Raw genomic sequence first — 24,364 nt, forward strand, 5'->3', positions numbered from 1 at the left:
GAACTGTTTGTGGAGACATCCAGCATATCGACGCACAGTGAGTGAATGATGAAGAACAAACCATAGCGAGGGGCAGGGCTACTACACTGCATTGTGTCCATCAGGTAAAAAAAGAAAAGAAATCTGTTGGCTAATCTACACCATATCAATAACAGCTTCCTTAAGGTTTTAAAATGCACTGCAGCTGCATTTTAAAACATATCTACAAGCAATGCCAAAGAAACACACAGGTATGAGTACAGAGGTACTATGAAGGTAGCTCACTTCTTACTGGAGTATATCACCATAGTGACTTAAACTGTAGAGCAAACCTGCTTCAGAGCAGGTTGTGTTTGAGATTACGGATCAACAAGTATGAAATCACCACTTAGCTACCAATCAGTTCTCTGGAAAACTGCTTTACAACAAGTACCTGAAAGATCCCTTTGGACTGCTGTGCCATGGATAGTGGGAGGATCTTTCCATTGATGAGCATCAGTAGTCTAATCAGTTTAGATTCTTAAATTCGACTTCATTCTTTGACTTTTCCCATTTGTCTGCAGAACAATTTCACAACATTTTGAATTCCTCTATAAACATTAATCTCGTTTTTTCTTTTGTCTGCAACACTTGTCCCTAGCATGTCCTCGTCCATGAAAGCATTTAATCTTATCTGAGCAATTCCTCTTGGTCTCCTGTATCACTGCTCATCATTCGACATGCTTTTCCCAGTATATCCACGGCCATTTTTGTATTTATGCTTGTATTTTCTCCCAGACTGGTAAACATCAACAGAGCTCAGCAAAAGAACTTTTAGTTCCTATTTGAACTTTATTAATACAAGTGTTTAACCTTTTCATGTTTATAGTTTTATCTTTCTTTGTAAAGTCAGCTGTTCTGCTGCTCTGTATGTGATTGGTCAGATGCCCCCAACGCCACCCCTTTCATGTAAACAGGCTAGTAGCTAAAATGGGAAACCCTGGTTTACCTCATAGATTGATAACTAGCGTCATGTGATCACTTAGTCTGATTGACAATGTTGGGATAAGTTAATCAAGATAACAGAAAGATTTCTTGAGTATGATGAACAATGAATTTAACTCCTAAATGTGACTTCCTAACACAGAATGTGATGACGTCATACGCTTTGCACTTTGATGTGTGGTGATTGGAAGTGTCTGTGTGGTGCAGCCTGGACAGACCAGACCAGCTGCACCACACAGACACTTCAAACCTCACCCGAGGACAAAAAGCACAAGAACAACAAGAAAAAAAGAAAGAAAACAAACCTTAGAAACATGCAGGGTTACAGGAGAAGCCAGCCGTGCAGAGTCTGAATTTAACTCCTATTTATGACTTCCTACCAAAGAATGATGATGGGAGAATTTCGATTTATTTATTACGCGTTAGTTTTATGGGTCTGTTCCACTTAAGGTCAGATTGGTGTCTATGAACCAAAATGAGTTTCACACCAAGACTAAACTCGTGTCATGGTTTGCATTATGCAGTGGTTACAGTGGTGACACTTATTAGACTCTGAAGTCTGTGCACCAGTTTTTCAGGGTCCTATAGGTGCAATTGTTGCGACCACTGTAAATGTGACACCATCACAGAAAAATTGTATAAAATCAGAAGAAGAAAGAGAACTCTAATATGATGGCTGCACACCAGCTGGATCATTATAACAACATCACATCACATGAGTAACTTCAACATGACGAGACTTCAAGGACTCCAACAATGTTCATACAGTGAGGATAAATAATGTTTTTTTTTATTATTTATTATAAAAAGGACACAATATAGATATATAAAATGCAGCCAGAACTCCAATAACTAACATGTCCATTAATTTGACACGTTGATTTATATATAATTTCTTTTTCTCTCTTAGCTTTTCAGCTCCACATTTTTGCCATTTCTTCCACACTCAACTCTTTTCTACAAGCTGAGCACACAGTGAAGGTAGGGGAGGGCTGGTGGCATTAAGAGATTTGATTGGGCAATCTAGGGGCCAGTTAGTTCTTTCCTTTGGTGAAAGTTGGGCTCTTCAATTCAGCATGGTACAACTCCAAAGATTCTGCAACATCAAACCCTCTGTCTGCTAATATTACATCCAGTTACAAGATGAGCTTCCCGACCCCCTGAACTACAGATGCCCTACATGACTGTTAGGACAACTTATGTATTGCAAGTATGCAGTACTAAGAATAACTTGATGTTTCTGACTTTGCATTATGAATTGTTTATCCACTGACAAACATTTCAAGTTCTACTAAATTAAAAGACAATTTGTGGTAACCTGATTAGGATTCAAAAAGAATAATTAACAACACTTCTTGTAATGGTGTTAAAATCAGCCCAGCTTTTATTTTCATATGCAAAAAGTAAAAGCAAATCAGCCAACATACTGGACACATAATTGTCAATTATACTGTCACCATTGTTACTGGTATTGAAAGCTTATTGATAATTTGTCCAAGTAAGGAATGCCCTCTCACAAATGTCATGTGACAACCTCATTGGCTTACGGAACTGTGATGTCACACACATTTAGAATCTTACCACCACTGTGATCCTTCGATCCTTTGATCCTAAAACCTATAAATAGGGGTGAGACGCAAGAACTTTTAGTCCGTTATTCGCAGCATTTATGTTTGCAGCATTCAAACGAACGTTCGCCAGAGAAGCCCTTTTTGGATCCTTTTCAGAGTCACTGTTAACAGATTCCAACATGTCTCCAAGAAAGCAGAAAAAAAGAGAAAACGTAAAGCCCAGCGCTCCTCTTTGCAATCGAGAAGACGATACGCAACTGCAGAAGATGTGCTTGGAAGAAATGCATGAGGAAAATCTCATGAACAATCACAATACGCGACACCCGCCCCAGCCAGAGTACACCAATTACATCTGGGAAAGTTTTTTTAAACAACGAACGGAGATTATCTTACTGAGAGAGCACTGTGAGAGAAGGACCGCTGAAGCAGATAAACTGTTCAGACAGCTTCTCGATAAGGAAGATATTATAAAGGAGAAAGAAATGGAACTCCTAGACATGCGGGGAAGGATCTTTGAGCTCCAAGCAAAGCTTAATAAAGTACAAGAAAAACCAACAGAAGAAATCCTCCAACAGAAGAAAAACGAGAAAGAGAGGGAAAAAAAGATTCAGGAGCTGCAAGTAAAGCTGGATGAAGCTCTGCAAAAAAATCAAGAACTCCTCCAAGAGAAGAAACAACTGGTCATAAAACTCCAAGGCACTGAGATAAATGAAAAAGTGCTGAAAGGAAGGGTTGAGTTTCTTCGAAAGAAAGCGCAACAGACCATGAAAAAGGAAGATATGGATTGCAAGCTTCAGGACAGCGAGAAACACAAGGAAGCCTTGCAAATAAAGCTTGATGAAGCTCTGCAAAAAAATCAAGAACTCCTCCAAGAAAAAGAACAAATGGACATAAAGCAGCGCAAACTGCAAGGCATGGAGGGAAAGTACAAAGCACTGCAGGCGAAGCTTGATAAAACACTGAACAAAAATAAAGAGTTGCTTCAAGAAAAAAAGCAACTAGAAATTAAACAGAAAGAAACGGACTCCAAGCTTGAAGGCGTGGAGGAAAAATACACCGCGCTGAAAATAAAGCTTGATAAAACAGTGCAAAGAAATAAGGATTTCCTACAAGACAAAGAACAATGGGAAATAAAGCAGAAAGAAGATAAACAAATTCTCCAGGACTTTGAGAGGAAAAACCAACAACTGCAAGACTGTTATAACCAACTGAACTCCAAAACAACTGAGCTGGAGGGGGAAAAGAAAAAAGTGCAAAAACAATGCTCAGAGATGCAGAGTAAGCTCAGTGACATGCTGAGAAAAAACACAGAACTGGAGAAACTTTCCAACAATTTGAAGTGCAAAAACACTGAGGTGCAGATGTTAAAGCAGCAAGTAGAGAAAACAAACAAAGACCTGCAGTGTACACTTCAAGAACTCGAGAGAAGTCAGCAGCTACAAGACGCACACAACAAATTACAACACAGTTATACAGAGATGCACGAGGCAAAGCTTATGCAGGAGGCCAAATGTAAAGAACTGAAAGAAAGGCTGGAAGAAAAACAAGCCAAATTAGAAGAAGTGGAGACAACATGCAGGAAACTTGAGAAGGAAAACACACAAACAATTGATGAGTTACGAACCCTCATCCTAGAGAAAAGAGTGCTCGTGGAAAAGATCACGGAAAAGAAGAAAAAACGCTTCCGCTTCTTCTGGAGAAAGAGCACTCCTGCTTTTTCTACTTTTTCTACTTTTCCTTCTGCTGATGTCACCCCGTCTTCCTCCTCCACCGTTGCATCGTAATTTCCACCTTAACTCCTAACACCTGCCCCATCTCCCCCCCTCTCTCTCTTTCACCCTCACCCCCCAACCAGTCCCGACAGTTGACTGCCCCCTCTAGAGCCTGGTTCTGTCATAGGTTTCTTCCTTTAAAGGGAGTTGTTCCTATCCACTGTCGCACCCAGTGCTTGCTCAGAGGGCATAGTTGGGGTTCTCTCTCCTCTCTTTCCTCCTTTCTATCCCTTTCCTTTACCCTCTTCTTTAACCCCCACCCCTCCCCCTTTTCTATTCCCCCGCTTTTCTATTTCCTTAATAATTTAATAATAAACACAATTGGCTACATTTTAAATGTGTCTGATCAACGTCTTCATTCAAGAATGAATTGTCTTTCTCACGGAGTCATGTGTATTTTGTGTTTTCCTCGGGCTGGTGATCCCCGCGGTCGTTCAGCCCCGGAGTCCAGAGTTTTAGTGTTTTAATCACATTTAGTGTTACATTTTAGATCACCACAATAGGATATCCATAATTTAGGATTCAGGCATTTGTTTTAGTTCAATATCGTAATCATTCTATGACTGAGTAGTTTACAGAACATTCAGTCTGCACCAATAACTTCTGTTGGAGATATTTGTTCTTATTTTTTATTATTTTGAAATTAGTTAAAGTTTGTTGTTAGTTTACTTATATTTTGGGGTTTATTTACAAGTTTATTTGTAGGTTAATATTTGTTTCAATGTTTTGTTTGTTTGATGTTACCTTGTTAAATTAGTCAGTAAAAGCTGTAGGGCCATTTTGTTTCTATAAATAAAGAGACTGGTATAGGACCAGCATGCACTGGGGTGAGCCTATGGTTTTTTACTAGAGCAGGAGAAGCAGCAGGACGTAACTAAAAATGGATCTTGTTATTGCTTGCCAAACTGGATAAAATAAACCATAAGAACGCAACTTTAAAGTTTGGACAGTGGACTTCTTTTGCCTGCGTACGAAATATTATCTCAGTGCAGCAGTGGCTTGTGGACTTTTAATTGTGGGATGTTTGGTTTGTCAAACAAAAGGAATTGCCACTACAAAAAGTAAAAAACCTGCCCGTGGACAAAGGAATAATCCTTCATTAATGGATATGTTGGATATATGGATTTCAAGGATCACCGTCGAACTCGAATAAAAGTTACTGGATCGTCTGTAAGTACTCCAGACGGATTTGATGTTGAAGCCTGGATCAACATGTCACTCGTTCATCAAAGCTGGTGAGTGACAATATTGTTTAAGCCGTAAAGGAAAACGGTGAAGCTATTGGAGTTTAAAGACATTATTTCACTACAAAGACTGATGAACTGAGTTTTGATGTACTAAATTTGTGCATAATAGGATCACTAATTGAAACATGCCCTCTGTGGAAATGTTTGTTCGGTGCAATCATGTTTGCGCTTTATGCTATGGATTCTCAGTGTGCTGCGCATCTTTATAATGTTTGAAATAATCCAAGAGGACAATAAAAATGTCGGATATTAAGAGTAAACAAGAGAGTAAACAAGAGGATGACACTCAGATGCAAGCAGAGAGAAGAAGCATCAAATTTACGCCAAAAGGTTTGGATTTGTATATAAAGACATGCCAAGAAAAGCGGAGTTCAATGTGTAAGCAAGCATCTAAGTACATGGGGAAAACTTCTGCTTTAATGACCTCACATGAGAAGGTTAAGGAAGTGTCTTCGGAATTTGGGAAGTTTATTAAATGCTATCAAGATGCAAACGCTTTGCAAGAATCCTTTTTAAGTTTGCCACTGCCAGAAGATGAAGTGAAAAGGCAAAGCGCACATTTTCAGTCTAAGGTGACAGCATTCTGTGTTTTTATGGACAAAGTAAAGGTTTGTTTGCAGGAAGCAGGCGAGCCGTATACTGAACAAAGCAATACTGCTCTTAATGATCAAGCTGTTGAAAGTTTGGATGAAATAAATCCTGAAGACAGTGTCTCTAATATCTCAAGTGTAAAGCCACCTTCGAAAACATTGTCACAGCAAAGTCGAATTTCATCAACATCTTCCGCACGCATTAAAGCTGCGGCTGACAAGGCAGCGCTCATGGAGCGACTCGCTGCATTAAAGAAAAACATTCTATTGAAGCGCAAGAGGAAAAACTGAGAAAAGAAAAGGAGAAATTATCCTTGGAAACAGAGTTGGCAGCAACTAAGGCAATTCTTCGTGTCTTAAAAATAAACTCAGTTTGTAGCTCTGAGCGTTCTGATGGAATGAACTCTTATTTTGAAAGAGGGCACGTACAAGAAGCGCCTTGTGCTGATACATTTGTTCCGGCAGAAAGAGATTACTCTGGTACAAATTCTACATCTGAATCACAAGTAATCGTACCTCAAAACTCAATCAACTGGAAGCAGAACAAATTCCACTGTTCTGCATAGTTGTTTGTTTTGTTCACACAGCAATCATTTACTAGAGAATTGTAAGCAGTTTAAAGCTAAAATTCATCGGGATAAGTTGACTTTTATCAAGGAAAGGGGAATTTGTTTTGGTTGTTTAAAAGTTGGTCACATAAGCAAAGACTGTAGGAGTCATTTGAGACACAGCAGCTGAGCAAATGATCATTTCATGCTGAAGACATCCTCAGACAGATTTAAACACATACATAAACACAGCCTGGTGCCAATAACACAGCTAATGACACTGCTGTATCACTGGCTTTACTGATTAAAGACCATATCTGAAGGAAATCTTTGAACACAACAGAAAGTGACCTTTTAAACCTGCGACACTGATGCTGCATTCAAGGACCATTAAAAACATTTGAAAGGACTTAAGAACATGAAGAAAATGTGACTTGTTTCTCTGTAATGAAGCTGTTTTAGTGAAGAAAGTTGAAAGGTCACAGAGCGACTGCTGAATCTTCTGCTCTAAACATGAACTCTGAACTTTGTGATGCTTCAGGAGGAAAACTGCTTCAGTTATTCTCTCAGATTAGTTTCATATTTTCTGCATCAGATTTGAGTGAGATCCTGCAATGAAGACAGAAGAAAAGACTTTGTTCAAAGTTTGATTTATAGTCAAACCTTCCAGTTTATTCACACAATAAAACATCAACACAATATATGAATTCATTCATTAAAATCACAGTTTTTCCTCATTTGTTTGATGATTTTGACAAAAACAAACACAAACACACACACATGGTCTGCCATACTCATAAAGAGAAATGTCGACATTGTTCAATACAAATATTCCAGAAACATTTAGAGGATAGAGAAGTTTACATTTTGATGTGGAGAAATATTTTAGTAAATCAAAAAGATGATGAGCAGTGATAGCCTCCATAAACAGTCACAGGAAAGATCTCCTTTAAAAACTCAGAAACATCAAGAGAACAACTAGAAGATGTGGAGGTACCACCCATAATGTTTGACTGACAGCTGATCTCTGTGCAGAAATGATGGAGAGAAAATAAAATGAAACTAAAACACAGACTTAAACCCACAATATGAAAGACTTCAGTCTATTTCAGTTTAATCAACTCAGCAGTGGCTCCACAATCATAACCAGAACCAGAACCGAAAAGAGAACCAGAAGCAAAACCAGAACCAGAAGCAAAAACAGGGCCAGAACTAAAAACAGGGCCAGAACCAAAACCAGAGCCAGAAGCAAAAACAGGGCCAGAAGCAAAACCAGAACCAGAAGCAAAAACAGGGCCAGAAGCAAAACCAGAACCAGAACCATGATCATGGTAAAGCCAAAGTCCAGCATAGAGCGGCTGAGTGAATGTGGTCTGGACTCTGTGGAGGAGAGTCATGGTTTCAGAGACGCTGTAGAAGGACAAAATACCTGCTCTGTGATCCAGGTACACTCCTACTCTGGAGGAACGAGGACCTGAGACACGAGTTTGGATGTTGTTGTACCAAAATGTAAAACTGTTGTTGTACTGAAATGTAATCTTATTGTTGTTATAATTTAATGACCAAGATTTGTCATTACGTCCGAATAAGCATTCATACCCACTCCCTGCTCTGCTGATATTCTTGTATGCAACTGCTACATAACCTCCTCTCCCTCTCCACTCCACCTCCCAGTAACAACGTCCAGTCAGACTCTCTCTACTCAGGACCTGCCACGATCCAGTGAATCTGTCTGGATGATCAGAATAAGACTGTTGTTTATTCATTAATGTTACTTTTCTGTTCCCCTCTGATAATAACAGCCATGTGTTTGCTGTGTTTGGATCCAGTGTGATTTCACGCGAATATTTTAAGAATCCAGCTCTGGTCTTTGGCTCTGGTGGATCTGACAGTAAAACATCCACTTCAGTGACTGTCAGTGAGATGTTTGTCCATTCCTCTCTCAGAATGTCCTGTAGTTTATCTCTGACCTCTGACACAGCTGCTGTCACATCCTCAAAGTAGCTCAGAGGACGGATATTGATGCTGGATGAGTCTGTAGACTCACTGAGTGCTGACAGTGAGGGGTAGTTGTGTAGAAACTGGATGTGATCCTCTGTGTGTGAGAGCTGCTTCAGCTCAGCATCTTTCCTCTTCAGCTCAGTGATCTCCTGCTCCAGCTTCTCCTGAAGCTCTTTGACTCGACTCACTTCAGTTTCCTGCTGGGATCTGATCTGCTGCTTCACATCAGAGCTTCTTTTCTGGATGAGATGGATCAGCTCAGTGAAGATCTTCTCACTGTGCTCCACTGTTTGATCAGCAGACTGATTGATGGCCTCCACCTCCTGTTGAAGCAGCTTCACATCTTTCTCTCTGTCCTGGATTCTCTGCTGGATGTTTTGTCGACTCACCTCCAGCTCTCTCTGCCTCTCAGTCCTTTCTGCTGCAGCTGAGACTGTGTCGTGGCCTTTATGTTCATCCACAGGGCAGAGATAACAGATACTCTGCTGATCAGTACGGCAGAACATCTTCATCACCTCATCATGACGAGAGCAGATGTTCTCCTGGAGCTTCTTGGAGGGCTCCACCAGCTTGTGTTTCTTTAACTGAGCTGCTACATAATGAGGCTGAAGGTGTTTCTCACAGTAAGATGTCAAACACACAAAACAGGACTTGAATGCTTTCATTTTTCTTCCAGTGCAGACATCACAGGCCACATCTTCAGGTCCAGCATAGCAGTGATCAGCAGGAGCAGCTTGGAGTCCAGTCTTCTTCAGCTCCTCCACTAAATCTGCTAACATGGTGTTTTTCTCCAGGACAGGCCTCGCTGTGAAAGTCCTCCGGCACTGAGGGCAGCTGTAGATTTTCTTCTTTTCCTCTCCATCCCAGAAGCTTTTAATACAGTTCATGCAGTAGCTGTGTCCACAGGGAATAGTCACCGGATCCTTCAGTAGATCCAAACAGACTGAACAGCAGAATTTTGTTTGATCCATTTGATTCATGTGCTGTGCCGTTTCACCGTCTCTCAGTGACTGTCAGACAGTTTCACTTCCTCTGAACAGAAACAACCTCTGTGCTCTGAAGGGAAACAGATCTCTGCTCTTGTTCACCTCCTACAGGAAATGAGGCTCACCAGCAACTGCATTTACACCATGTTGTTTAGACCCATCCTGATACAGACACATCTGTGAAGGGAGGCACTAAAGAAATATTCTTACAGAGTGACCAAGAGCCAATCACATGATGCAGGGTGTGGTATGTTTGGTTACAACATGCAATAACAAGTCTGACCCAGTTAAAGTTTAATAGTTTAACTTTACGTGGATGTTTGAAATTGAAGTTTTATAGGACTCTCTGTTTAATTGTTGTTTTGTTTGGAGCGATGGTTCTTTTTATTTAAATAATTGATGATAATTTGATATATTTGATTATTTATTACTGGTGCAAACAATTCATTTCTTCATGGTGCAAATATATAGTAGACTCAGGAGTTTAACTCAGTTTTCTTGGCCTTTGTTTATCGTTTCATTTGAAATCTTAATGGGTAAAGATCATCATAATTACATATGAAATTATATGTGCAAATTATATCTTCCATTACACTTTTAACAGCACAGATTATACAGCAAACATCAGATTCGTGGATGGAGCCAGAGGCTAAATGACTGTTCAGTCCTCTTTAGGAAACGATCTTCATATGACGACAAACACGACAACAATCAGCTGTCAAACTGTACAAGAAGTTCACAGTAATGTAAAAGAAGTTATATCACTTTATTTTTAAACGTACGCACTCAGGGTCAGGACTGAAGACACTGATCGAGAAAATACTCTAAATATAAATATTCACCTAAACATTCAAAATTATTCAATTGCATGAAAAGAAATATGAACTCTCTACAATACTGGCTTCTGATTGGTTGAAAAAGCAGGTGCTGAACTTCAGAAGAGCTAAACCTGCAAAACTGTGTAAAACCAGAGTGGATGCTGCCCTCTGACCTTTCAGAAGTACGATCTTTTTATGAAGACACAGAGGCAGAGTTATTATTCATCACTTTAAAGATGATATTCGTTACATGTTCTTCACTCGTTGTCTAGTAAAGTCCAGAGAATGAGACACATGATTTCAAAACATACAGCTGCATGTTCGAGATCACAGAGTTCTTCAGTCTTATGAGAACTCATGGAGACTAAATGTCAGACACATCAACAGTAAATGTCGTTCCTCCCCCCGTGAGTTTGTGTCCTCCACACTTGTTTACACAAACATCTGAGGTTTGAACAGTGTGCAAAACCACATGTTACAAAGCTGCTGAGCTACTGAATACTGGAATATTTCATTCAATATCACCATCTGACCAAAGGACAAACACAGAGAGGATTAGAGCGCCAAACTTTGTTTCAAACTGTTTCAGATTTTAGAGGCAAAAAGCAAATTTCTACCTGGACAAAGAAATCAAAGCAGGAGCAAAACAAGCTTTTTACATTTATTCAAAGGCATTATGTGAATGTACTCTGAGCCACAGCCTCCTAAAGTAAAGACATTTGATCATCTAAACCAGACAGAGTCATGTTTTCAGCAGTGTCTGTATCCTCCATATAGACCATGCCATGGTCCACCTAGGGTGAGCAGGTGTCTGACTTTATGTGGGACTACACAGCGCTCAGTCCTTGTTTCCCTGTGCCACACACACATTGAGCCAATGTCCAGTTTTTTTATTGACTCTAGTTTCTGTCGATCGGTAGGCCCACAAAAAAACCCTGTACAGGAAGTAGATTTCATCTCTCTGATAAAAGGAGTTCTAATCCCTGATCCTATGAGTCTGACCCAGTAGATGATATTGATATGATCATATTTATGCCTTTGTTGTTTCACAAAGGGTTAAAAACATTCACAGGTTGGACTGTGGTTCTCCTTTTAGCGTCTCTGCTGGAATTTTAACTGTGAACCTCTTAGATCCAAACTTCTGAACTGCTCATCTCACAGAGGACAAAAGGGAAGAACCCCGAATCTCTTCTTCACCTCACTTTTATACCTGCTCACCCTTTCTCCCCCCTTCCCTCACTGGACGTCACATCTTCATACTTGGGCCAATCAGGTTGTTGACATTTGATCATCTGATGTGCACCCACACCTCATCTCTCTCTGACTTACAAGATTTAACACAAAGTTTAAACTTTAAAATCACTTCATTACATTTTCTTTCTTATTCTTAACACAGAAAATTCACATTCAAAAACTTAACACAGAATAAAACAGAGTAGCCAGTAGTGGGACATGGTTCCAGCAACTCTGATGGTGACGGCCCGTTTGAAGCTGAAGCTCCGGCACGTGTGTCAAAAAATCAACACACTGCTTCAGAAACGCTGTGCTGAGGCTTGGTTTGACTGAACAGAGTCACGTGATCAATGACGTCTGAAGCTTCATTCAGCACGTCACTGCTTCAGTACCTGATTCAATGATTTATAAGGAATTGAACCATTGGTGGGATTTGTGCCGTGTTTTGGTGATTTTGTGAGAGCGAATCAGTGTGTGACATAATTATAGACATGGAGCCAGGAAGAGAGGACGCTCTGCCTGTTCCTGAATAAAAACCAGTTCATCAGCATTTCTGCTCCCAGGTCTAAAATGTACATAAGAAATATGATGTACACATAATTATAATGATATAACTTATAGTATATTATATATAAACGTACCAGTCTGCTGGTTAATTACATAATCAGGTGGAGGCAGTGACCTCACAGCACAAGCATACTCACAACTATTATAATATTGTGCTTTACATTGTTATATTTAGTGTATTTTTATTACTAACAAACTACAAGAAGTCACAAGCAACAGGAGAACACACCATGGCACATGTTTACACAAGAACGTTTTATTCATCTAAATTATTTATTATTAAAATCGACATAACAGAATTTTTTTCACGTAAAACAAATACATGTTCAAAGCACCATATCAGCCCGATATCAGACACAACTGTCACGTGACATTAAAGAGAAGCTGTCAGTTCATCTCTGCAGAGTGGGCAATCATAATGAAGCAGTTCATTACAAGCTGTAGATTCAAGCTGCGCTTCATAGTTTTGTCCACCAGATGTCACCAAACAGGACTGTGTTGAAAAGCTTCGAGTAATGAACCGTTTTTCAATCCAAGCTTCAGAAAGCTTCATTTGGACATCAGAGGCCGTCTGATGTTAACTGGCAGCCCTTTATAGACTGCTGCTAATTTACCCTGAAGCCAAACCACTATCTGGGGTTACATACTGAACTAAGCTACACGCACATTTCACACACAATCAAGAGAAATCACAGGTAAGACAATCATATCCAAAATTCTTGTCTGCAAGCAAAATACAATAACATAAGAACAACACACACACACAGACACTGGTTAACTTAAACATATTTATTTTTAATTATTTAATTTATTTTCAACATGGCAGTATTGAGAAACTGAGCATAATTAAACCTCAGTGAAACTGCATATAAGTTCTGGTAATTGGCACATATTTATGTTTAATATGTTGTTTTAAATTTTGATCATTTTAGCTGTTTGTGCAACTGTGTTAAACATTTTTTTTCAAGATGGCAGCACAGACACAGGCAACGTCTGCTTCCTCTCCCAACAAAACAGTGTTCACGTCTTTGTTTTGCTCTTTTTCTTTTTCTTTTTCTTGTTTTTTTTTTCTTTTTACAATGCTCATACAGTTGTGAGCTCCTCAAACTTTTCAGTCACGGAAGCGTTACGAATCACTCAGGAACTGTTGACTGCTTCGGTGGCATCTACCATCAGGGACCAAGGCAGTACTTCAGGAGGATTTCACAAAGCTTCAGCGAGCGTTTCACCTCTCATTCAAGAAGCTTCTTCAGTTCTCTGAAGAAATTCTGAACTGAAGAAGCTTCTCAGATGAGAGGTGAAACATCTTCAAGAAACTTAAAGAAGTCCAGATGCTTTTCTTTCCAAGCTCCTTAGACTGTAGTTAAACTTCACACACTGGACTTGTCAGTCACACATCCTTCGCCAGTAGGCATTCCCAGAATGATCTTTCCCCTTCTGACGCTTAGAATGACCAAATATGTGCAAAATGGACAATTCAACATGCCACCATATCAGTCTTTTATTAAATATGACATGAAACAAATGACTGAGCCATTAAATTTGTCACAAAGGTGTTCACCTAATTCCAGGCAAATGGAATAGACTTCTATGGGACCATAAGTCTTTTTGCACTTTGACATTTGTTTTACTTTTCAGATCTGTAACCTATAACTTTTATACTGTATGTGTTTTGATCATAGGAGTCTACAGGGACTTACTTCCTTTTAGCACGTTTAGCAGTTGATGTTGGCTTCTTTTTCAGTACTGGAGCTTCCTGCTCATTGAAGACTTTTCTAAAAGGAAATGCTTAATCCAAAATGGCGTTTTAAGGGCTTGGATTAATGTCAATTTCAGCAAATATTCTTTCTTATGTTAAAAGAACATGGATCTCTGTCAGTGATAACTTCTGACTTTATAACTCAAATTTTAAGAGAGAGCTTCACTGCTAAGCTCTCATCTGTGTGGGTGTCACGGTTCACTTGAGGACTCACACGCAGGACTCAGAGGCACAGTCAGTATTTATTACAGTTCCACCAGGTGTATATACAAACAGTGCAGGGGATAGTGCTATATACAAAGCGGTGACAGGGAAAAGGCTCCGGGGAAATCCAGGTAGGGAAAAGACACTTGCTCCTCTCCAAACACTCACACAAAAAGGGAATCCGCTCGGGGAATGCAGAGTCGGGTCCAGGGGATCTATGTACAGAAGGAAACACACGTTAGAGGTTTTGCACAGGGAAGCAAAAGAGAACTTGCTCAGAGCCGGGCTGCACTGACGCGAGTCACACACAACGATCCAGCGATGAGTAGAAGCCACTCCCTGGCTTAAATGCTGGCTGCACTGATGAGGCCCAGGTGTTTCCTCTTCAGAGGGGCGTGGGCCGAGGGCGTGAACCCACCATGAGTTCCGCCCTGGCGAGAGAGCGAGAGAGAGAACACTACTAGTCAGCGGCCTGCTGATCCCCTGGCCGTGACAGTGGGGTTCAAATCCCTTATTCAGATTAAGATTTTATGTGACATTACATTGGCAAAAATTAAATTTACTTGAGTAATGTGAGTATTGGAGTAAGTACTTGCGTAATTTTTGAATAACTTTAATTTTGTAATGTGCATATTTTATGAATAATGATGTTTCAATACTTTAATCTACTGAATAAGTAAGAATTAGACTTAATAATCTTTTTACTTTAAAAAGGGAAATTGTGTACAATCTTTTATTCTCCAGAATGCACATAATAAAAATGTTTTGGGGAATGTATATGCTTTTTAAAAACCAATTGCTTCTTACCTGATGCATGCTATAACTTTCAGCAAAACTGAACTAAAATGTGTTAACAAGCTTACCAAATAAGAAATGTTTTGTGAATTTTCTTTGCAGAGCGACTGGAAAGCCGGCTGTTATCAAAGCCCACATGCCCTAAAAAGGAGGGCGCGCTGGCCAGTAATGAGTTCATCACTAAGTTTAAGATAAGAGTTGATCAGAATAGAGGCGATGATGAAAGTCTGGAGCATCAGTTGGAGGCTGCCAACCTGTCTGATGAATCGTTCGAGGCCCAGACAGAAGTCAACGGACAAATATGATCACAGACATTTTAAACACGCGAGTTGAGAGTTAAGGGGGAAAAATATTGTAATAATTGCACACTAAGATATAAAGTGATGGCAGCGAGCACAGTGTTGCAGGATTTAATTAAAAACACATCTGACTAAGACCAACTGAAATTTAGAGTTGTGTATAATAAAGTTTATTCATGATTAATAAAACAAATCTGTAATATTTTTCTTTCTCTTTTGTCCATTTGAATCTCGCTACAGCTTAAATAAAAGAAAAGAATGTGTTTTGAATAAATTAAACTCTATTCTCTCTTTTTCTTTCTTTCTTTCTTTTTTTCTTGGTGGGTTTTCATTTGCAATCAAACGCAACATTATACAATTATATAGTATAGTAAGAAATATCCTTTAACTTCATTTAGTATTTGTTTTTTAATTTTTGTTTTTATTGTTTCCCCTTCAGTTTTGTGCTTATAACATGTTCTAATCTGACATATTATGCAGTAAATTATTTTTGCAATAACTTAACAGGCCATTGTGGGAGCCAACATTCACTTATCAAAGACATATTTGTATATTCTGTGGGCTGCTTTATGGTTGTGTCATTTAGAAACATAAGCCACAACAGACTTCCACCGGAGAGTACTTAAAAATGTATTTTATGTAAAGATATTTTAATTAACTACTATATTAAGAGAGAACCTATTGTCACATGGATTAATTGTACAAACTGTAGAGAACTAAGTTTAAGCGTGCAACTTTTTATTCATTTTTAACTGTATTAATGTTTTTATGTTGATACAGCCGCCTCATATCTGTTTCCTCAGTGTTTTTTAAACCATGTACTCCATCTATGAGTGAGAACATGAATAAATTCCTTTCCAAATTTGTAGTTCTTTTTTCCAACTGTTTTGAGTATATGTAACATTTCTTTACACACAAATGTAGGTATTCTTTTGCACCAAGACGTTAAAGAAATGCTAAGAAAAAATGAAAATACTACGTTGCAACCTGTGTCTATCTATCTATCTATCTATATATATATATTCGTACCCTTTTTTCATCATCTAGTTTCCTGTGCCAGATCTTCTACTGATCCACTGAGGCAGACATGTAAAAAAACATGAACTAAAGCATATTTCTGTATATAAACAGGACTTTAAATCTTTATCAACAGCTACTTTAGAGGAAATTCTTCAATAAACTGCAACCAAAGGCTCAACTCAGAGGACAAAATCCAACCTGTTATAAATAGTGTGACAGCAAACTTTCTCTTGTGTAAAGTTACAAATAGGAGTAATTATCCACAGGAGCTTTTATACATAATGAAGTTATAATTCATCCTGTAGAAATTGTACATTTAAGCTATATAGTTCCCGCTGTGATAACTCTGCTATGAATGCCTCTTATTAACTTTTATGCTTTTACAACCCACTATGAGCAAACACTCAGCAACAGTGGGAAGGAAGAACTCCCTTCTTGAAGGAAAAAACCTCTGGTAGAACCAGGAAATCTGTCTAAACTAGTTGGGGGTTAGAGCAACAGATGCAAGTCTTCAGATCATTTGCAGTGTGACTGTCTTTGTGCACACTTTAACCTGATTCAGTTTTCTTATTTGTCAAAATGCACCATGGGTAAAAACAAAACAAAACAAAATAGTAATGAAGGAGAATCCTCAGCAAAGATGAATTAAACAAGTTTTATTTTGATCAAATTTTACTTTAAGTAAAACACATCTTTATTTGATGACTTTAATGTCATCAAATAAAGACAGTTTTGATGGAGCTCCTGACCCAGCCCAAGCTCTCTATGAAGACGAGGAAAAACTCCCCAGGGGGCCAGATCGATGGGAAGAAACCTCGGGAAAGCCCATTCAAAGAGAGATCCCCTTTCCTGGGATGGCTGGGGGGGTTACAGGAACTCCAAAAAAGCTAAATTTTTATTTATTTATTTTTTAAGATTGACCCATTCTATCTATTCCTGTCCAACAGAAAAAAGAAAGGAAGTTACTACAGCGTATCATACTTATATGATGAGGTGTGAATTGTGTGTTTGTGTGTGTTATCTTAGCCAGGGGTGAAGCTGGAGCTCCTCCAGTGTTGGGCGCTTCTCCGGGACTAAAGCTAAACATGCGTCCAAGAAATTCCGGCATTCTTGAAAGAAAGAAAAGATCAAAAAGATGAAGATGATAGTTCTAGTGATCCAAGGCATCAGTGAATCTGGAAGTGTGAAGTTTTCTTACCTGTGGACAGACGCTTTTTGATGCTCAGTTGCTTTGTGAGGAACCTCGCGGTACTAAAGTATCGTGCATGAAGCGCTTCATACAACACCACTCCCATTTGCCACACCGTGGTGGGTCCACACCTGTAGCAGCTCCTAATGTACCACTCGGGAGGGATGTGAAGAGGAGTGCCTAACAAACAGACACAATTGCAATTTCTTCTAAAACAAAAGACACAAATTGTTACATCTGTGAAAAGCAGGAGCAGAATATGTTACCATAGAAGATGCGATACAGAGATCGCTGCTTAACAAAGCAGCTCAGTCCAAAGTCAATGATGCGAACTCGAGGCACATCTGAGCCGGTCTCAATCAGAATGTTTTGTCCCTTGATGTCCCGATGAAAGATGTGTTTATCCTCAAGTTCCTTTACAGCATCAACTAGTTGCTTCAGAATGACCTGGAAAAGATGAAAAACACAATAATGAGTTAATGCTTTTCTGCCTTGATTGAATGCTGTACAGTCTAAGGCTCTCCCAGTCAACCTACCTTGGCCTTGTCCTCTGTTAAAGTTCTTCCATGTTCTGCTTTGTATTTTTGCAGGTCCACAGCGGGGACAGGTCTCTCCAGCACCAGGATCAGCTCTTTGCCAAGGTCGAACCACTCCAGCAAGGACACAGGTGCAGATATTCCCACTGACCCTTCTGCTTCACCTGCAAGTTTAACCATAATGGCCACTTCCACTGAGAGCTTCTTCCCGCTTTCATCCTGAAATATTACAACAAAGTGGATGATGAGGAACGCCGCATTCAATCCAGTAATGTAAAACTGATTCAAGTGTTGGACGCTTACCGCCACTTTGCAGTAGACTTTATTTTTGGGAATGTGTTTGATGGCAACCTAGAAGACACAGAGCACTGGTGAGCATTTCCTCAGTATGACATAATGAAAGGTGGAAACACAGCAGACGTCTCAGTTTACGATATTATCCATTATCTGCGTTACTGCCTGTCTTACTACCATCATCTGAACACTTACTGGAAAACGATCTTCTATCCGGTAGCCAGCAAACACTGCTCCGCAGCCTCCTTCTCCGAGCTGGTGCTCCTCCACATATCTGGCTTGGAATTCACCTGAACAGACAAAACAACAAATCTTGTTTTATTACAGCTGTGACACAAATTACTCTCCTCTGTAGCCTAAATGTTCCCTTTGCCCTTCCCCTGAATATAAAACCCAAGCTGCTTGCTACTTACGTTTTTGGTCTGCCACTGATTTTTTGTCCTGGTCCACATTCCTTTTTTTTTTCTTGGGTGGCTCTCTGTTGTCTCCCGTGGCCTTTCTTTTGCCATTTTTTGCGCACACCTGTTTGTTGTTCAAGTCTGGAGATGTGGAAAACACCAAAAGCACATCAGCTCACTGGATGATAGACACAAACACTAAACACTAATATCTTAAACCTAGCAACCACACTTAATCTACCCCCTTATTCAACTAATTAGCCTACCTTTACCAGAGTCCAACAAGGAGGATGCTTGCTCCTTGTCACCGCTCATATGGTGGAGAAGTTTAGCCTTCTTTGCTTTCTTTGTTGTGCCCTCTTCATCTTGCACAACCTTGCGCTTCACTCCTTTGACCACATCTGAGCTGGTGGAAGGACCAGCCTGCTCAGCGACCCTCCTCCTTTTTATTGGGGTCTTCTTTTCAGGACTGGCCTTTCTTTTAGCAGTCCTGCTCTTACAATCTATAAACGACAACAACACAGTGGTGAAAAAGAGTCCCCGACATCAGGACTGGAAGCAGTTTGATGGCAAAGAATTTGAAATTGCTTTTGCTTAAATTATCACAAGTTTATTCTTGGGATAAAAAAACTGACCAGTGCGAATTGATACTAGGTTTACTAAGTCTTAGATCTTGATGACACTTGTTGCTCTGTTTTCACTGTTGAGTCCAAGAATAAACCTGTCACATTATTTTACCAAAAGACAAAGTGCCCCAGTAACCTTTCTTTGATTAGACATCTTGTATTAAAGTTATTTTCAATCAAACATATGATTCAATTGCTCTAAAAACGATTCACACAGTGTCAACGTTTCTAGGATTTGGATTTTACCAGGATTTGATTTTATTATTTTACTTACTTTGATCTCCTGGATCTTTCTTATCTGCCTCAGTCGTAACTTTTCTTGTTTCCTTTTTCATTTTAATTTTTTGAGAACTTTTAAAATAGAAAATGTCACCTTAATGAGTGAATAGTCCTTCAAATGTCTGGATGCTTGACTTTTCTAACTAAGCTGTATAAGTCAGTTCTGTAAGTGAGCTTTAAAAGTAAACTCCGGAGACTATGGCAACACAACATAAGAAGCTTGCCTTTTAGTGACATCACTGACTGCCAGTAAAAGTGTTCCAAGTAGTTTAAAGAAAAACACTCTGGCAGACAAAGCCATAATATTTCATATAATTCAGTAATTTCACATTAAACTTTCTTTCATTATCCTTTCATTATTTGTTTAAAGACTTGATGTGTGGATGCTACTATGAAGACTTCTAGTTGAGCAAACACTAATAAACACTGACTAGTTTATCTGAGATAAAATATAACTGACTGCAGCCTTTATTCCATGTGTTTTGTCTGTGAATGCCCCCATGTACACATGTAACCTCCACCCACTGCAACACCAATAATGTCCCGGGGCAAAGCGGGGTTTGGTGAACCAGGAGCTGTGCGCAGCCCGTGTCCACCAAAGCCTGGTGTATACCCCCTTGACACCTTATTAGAATGCTGTACCTCCATGACTGCCTGGCATGCTCTGCTCCTTCTGCCCTGGCAATCAGATGATCCTCAGCCAGGGTGGCTTGCTGGTCAATGGCAGGGAACCCCTCGGGTGGGCCACTTTGTCCAGCAAACCAATGACTGTAGAAAACATGGATGATCTAACAGTTCTCCAAAAGTACATAAAGTACTTACCTAAAAAGCAGTTAATGTCATGTTGCATTTATTTATTGTTATTACATTGTTTTACAGCAGCTAATTAAAAACCATCATCTTAACTACATGTTTTGTTTTTTTGTTCTTTGTTGTTGTTGTTGTTGTTTTGCAGTTGTCCTGTAGGTGATGGTGTAGCACAGAGACTGAACTAGTGGCTAGCTAACATAAGAAGGATGTACTTGAAACTTTCATCTCATCTTTGCAGCGTTCACTTTGAAGAGAATGTCTTTACCAAGGACTCACAGGTTAAGTAACTTTACAATTGTCATATTACAATATATAATTTTAGAGCATGATTACAGCTCTGCCATCTTGATTGAAAATTAAATACATCTGGAATACGAACAGCTGATCGGATCGGCAAAGCGTGTTTCTGGAATATTATGTTTTTGTTACTGCAAGCGCTTTTTATGCAATTTTTGCAAAGCTGTATGTGGAAGGAAACCGTGACCTAGGACAAGCTGATGGCATAAGATGTAAGTACAACTCCTCTGGTTTCATATGCAAAAAAATTATTGCGCTAGCTTACGCGGTTCCCGGTTCTACAGGGATTTAAAAATAGTTACGCAAAACAGAGCGTGCCCGCTCCGACCGGCTTTAAAGAGTTAAACATGTAACAATCGAATTGCATCTTTCCATTGCCAGCCATCTCATTTTGTACAAATCCAGTCAACTCTTCCAAGTTTGTGTATTTTTTAAACCCTTACAAGAATTGAAATGTGTCCCAAATATCTGTATCCCATCAGAGGCAAGTTTCTTAAAGGAGAGGTAGTAGCTGCTCCACCATAGGACCAGTAGGACCTCCAGCACACAATGAACACTTAATTAACATTAACACATTTATTAAAACACAATTTTAAACAATAACCCTTTTCTTTTAGTGTGTTTCAATTTGTTCCTACCGCTCCATTGGAACAGTGTACTATCCAGTAACAGCATCCAGCTGGCAGAAGCATACACCTGCAGCAAGGAGAATCTACCAGGCAGGATAGCGCAGCGGAGTCATCAGATGAGGATGATCATGAAGTGGTTCATCCAGCAGGAACAGGATACCAAAAGGGGAGGGAAAAAACACAGAAAGCATAGTCATGACTAACTCAGTGTCACTAACAGCTCATCTAGCAGTCTTAACATCATAAAGGTACAGGCTGGTCCATATAAAAAATATTAACAGAAAAAATAAATGCTGTTAACCAAATTTTCTTAGGCAAAAGCACATAATCTTGATATTTGACCTTGTATCAGCCGCCATATTGGAAAGGTAGCCAGGTTTCCTTAGCTGCTAGCTTGCTAACAGTCTGCTATCCAGCCCGGTAATAACTTCATTCACATATTTTACAACATTTAGCTTTCTTCCTTAACAAAAACATCGCAGTTGTGGATTTGAATCTCGTTGCAGCATAATAAGACCCAGAACATTCAATTTGAACATGTGCTGCAAGCTAACTCCCCAGAGGAGTTCATGCAATGGCCAATGCCTGTCGGATTCGGCTCATGACTTCTCTGTCTAACAACACATTAAAACATCAGTTTCAAGTACTTATCTACAGCGGCTCATATTAAATGTACCCAAGTTTCCAGCTGGCAGTGGGCACAAGAACAACACTCCTCATCAGATCAAGGGAGGAAAAGAAAATTCTAGAGCTGAGCTGGGTGGCTGCTATGTAGGGTTGCCAACTCCCTGAAAAATAAATAAGAGACACCTCGTGGCCAGGGCCGGGCAACCCAGTTCACCCTTCCCAGTGTGGTGAATTTTGTAGCCCTTTTTTTGTGTGTGAAATTATTTTTTAACCATTTGACTTGAATTTGATTTAAGCAGATGCATATTCTTTGTGATATGACCATATGGGAAACAAATGATCATTTAGCCATTTATTTTTAGCTCAAAATGACAACATTAACACAGTAAAACAGGTCTCTTTCTTAAACAGAAGCCTGTCATGCTTAACTTTTGAGAATATAAGTAAATCTTTCTTTAAAAGAACTCTGTCCTGCTTAACTTAAAATTATATAAATTAATAGAAAACAATAGAACGAAAAATATTCTTGTAACAGTGCACATATAGTGCATTTAGTACAATTGGCTTCAGTTGAGGTATTATTTCAGCTTTTCTAATGCTAATCAGCTGCTCCTGTTTGTAAACCCACTTGATCCCATGATTACGCATCATAACTCATCATCATCATTAATCTATGTATTACTTTTATGTATTAGTCATCTATTTGTTGTAATCATCTATCCTTGCAGTTGTTTATTACACAAAATAAATTATATTATCACACTTCTGGCCACATAGCGCTGATATTCACTGCACATGCCCATATTAACCTTAACCAGAGGGTTTGAAAAAAACAAACCAGTGTTTACATACCATATCTGCTTCTGCCGTGGCCTGGTGGACAAAAAATTGGTTAAGGGTTCCCCGAGCTTTCACGCCCCTAATGTTCTTCATGTGCCCACCACTAGAAGCATGCCTATGGAAAAAGTGCGCCGGCACACAGTGCAGTGCGCTTTATAGGTGTTATCGTGCATTTTCCCAGCCAGGTGTTTTCCTTTTCCCATTCCTCCCTGTACTTTTGCAGCCTTTTTTTTCTTTGTCTGAACAAACAAACATTGCTGCTCTAATGCTGGGCTTACACTGTGCGATTTTTGGCCCATTTTGAGCCGATTTTTGAGTCGTGCGACCGATTTGGTGATCGGCCCGATTTGGGCCTTCATCGTGCATCGTGTAGTATACGTGGGGTAACGAGAAGCGATTAACACCTCACGACCAGCTCCCGATATCAATCGCTCGGCTAACACTGCTCACGCGCAAACACGTAAACGTCGGTGAAAAAGATGGAGCAGCACGGCTGTGCAGCGTGTGAACTGGACACAAGCGATGGAGGCACAACTTGTAGAACTTTGGAAAGCTCATCCGAGCCTTTTCGATGTGGCATCACAAAATTATCACGACCACAACAACCGTGAATATAGTTGGATTTACATTGCTGCTCAATCACAGCTGCCTGATCATGTTTTTCATTAGCAATTTAGCAAAGTTGATGTTGGTGGTGTGCGTGTCTGTGTGAGTGAAAGACAGAGAGAGAGAGCGACAGATTTTCTGTTATAACCTTCATTTTATGGACGCACAGTGTGAGCGCTCAGGTCGCATCAGAGCATCGGGCGGTATAGTGTGAGACCCTGCATCGTGACCTACCAACTTCTAACCCCTGCGCGTCAACCGTGCAGTTTGAGCAGGAGCTGAATAACGTGACTGAAAAAATCGCACAGTGTCTGCCCAGCTTTACTGCCCAGGTGTACTGTCGTCCGAGACTTGCACCGCAGTGTCGGCGTTTGTTTCCCTGTTGGCCATGCTTGTTGTTGTGGTCATCTGTTGTCTTCCGGTATTTTCTCCGTAAGCGACCTTTCCTCGACCAATGAGATGAGCGGTAATCTGAATTGTCATACTCGAATTGTCATAAGTGTGCTGTCAGCTCATTGGTCACAAAGCAGGAGAGGGGCTGGGAATTATGTTTTCAAACAAAGCGTTAATTCCATTAACATTTATAGACTACTTTTGATTCTCACTGTATTGCGGGACAAAGTGCGTCCCTTATTAGCTCAATACGGGACGTGTACTTTTGTTTCTAAATACGGGACGATTCCGTTTTTTAAGGGACGGTTGGCAACCCTATCTGCATCACAGGTGACTCCACTCATCCGTCCAACACCTTCTTCAGTTTGCTGCCATCAGGAAGGAGACTGAACAGCCTTCGGGCCAGAACCAGCAGACTGAGCGACAGCTTCATCCACCAGGCTGTCAGGATGCTGAATTCACTCCCT

At 39.8% G+C, this 24,364-nt stretch overlaps 2 protein-coding genes and 1 pseudogene across 8 annotated transcripts; 1 reads left to right on the forward strand and 2 right to left on the reverse strand.

Moving 5' to 3' along the window:
* The first annotated feature begins 4,643 nt into the window (after positions 1-4,643).
* On the forward strand, positions 4,644-6,952 carry LOC146647588 (uncharacterized; annotated as a pseudogene).
* Positions 6,953-7,966: 1,014 nt separating this feature from the next.
* On the reverse strand, positions 7,967-9,860 carry LOC146647589 (E3 ubiquitin/ISG15 ligase TRIM25-like). The gene is made up of 2 exons (XM_085388085.1): positions 8,881-9,860; positions 7,967-8,149 (listed from the first exon to the last, which is right to left on the reverse strand). Exons 1-2 carry the CDS (start codon positions 9,670-9,672, stop codon positions 8,093-8,095), a joined length of 849 nt encoding a protein of 282 aa, XP_085244211.1. The 5' UTR covers positions 9,673-9,860; the 3' UTR covers positions 7,967-8,092.
* Positions 9,861-16,803: 6,943 nt separating this feature from the next.
* LOC146647590 (serine/threonine-protein kinase pim-1-like) lies at positions 16,804-23,948 on the reverse strand. Of its 7 annotated transcripts, XM_085388083.1 has the most exons (11): positions 22,911-23,944; positions 21,441-21,514; positions 20,338-20,463; positions 19,057-19,293; positions 18,806-18,931; positions 18,588-18,682; positions 18,402-18,449; positions 18,099-18,317; positions 17,829-18,009; positions 17,572-17,742; positions 16,804-17,482 (listed from the first exon to the last, which is right to left on the reverse strand). In XM_085388083.1, the coding sequence occupies exons 3-11, from the start codon at positions 20,354-20,356 to the stop codon at positions 17,391-17,393; spliced, it is 1,188 nt and encodes a 395-aa protein (XP_085244209.1). In that variant the 5' UTR covers positions 20,357-20,463; positions 21,441-21,514; positions 22,911-23,944; the 3' UTR covers positions 16,804-17,390. The 7 variants fall into 7 exon arrangements, with proteins under 7 accessions (XP_085244209.1, XP_085244208.1, XP_085244207.1 ...); XM_085388082.1 differs by having other exon boundaries at positions 18,099-18,449; positions 20,338-20,517; positions 23,739-23,948; XM_085388081.1 differs by having other exon boundaries at positions 18,099-18,449; positions 23,739-23,947.
* Positions 23,949-24,364: the final 416 nt, after the last annotated feature.

Source organism: Rhamphochromis longiceps, linkage group LG18 (genome assembly GCF_057381845.1).
Source record: "Rhamphochromis longiceps isolate RC_006_pf linkage group LG18, R_longiceps_female_GT1.1, whole genome shotgun sequence".
NCBI classification, from domain to species: Eukaryota; Metazoa; Chordata; class Actinopteri; order Cichliformes; family Cichlidae; genus Rhamphochromis; species Rhamphochromis longiceps.

Excerpts from the sequence above, each read along its gene's own strand:
- LOC146647589 (XM_085388085.1), bottom strand. The coding sequence starts at position 9,672 with ATGAATCAAATGGATCAAACAAAATTCTGCTGTTCAGTCTGTTTGGAT. Across the intron at positions 8,150-8,880 it reads GATCCCAGCAGGAAACTGAA|AGTAGGAGTGTACCTGGATC; the intron begins GTGAGTCGAGTC and ends TCGTTCCTCCAG.
- LOC146647590 (XM_085388082.1), bottom strand. Across the intron at positions 18,932-19,056 it reads CTTGTTGGACTCTGGTAAAG|ACTTGAACAACAAACAGGTG; the intron begins GTAGGCTAATTA and ends CCACATCTCCAG. Across the intron at positions 18,683-18,805 it reads ATCAGTGGCAGACCAAAAAC|GTGAATTCCAAGCCAGATAT; the intron begins GTAAGTAGCAAG and ends TTGTCTGTTCAG.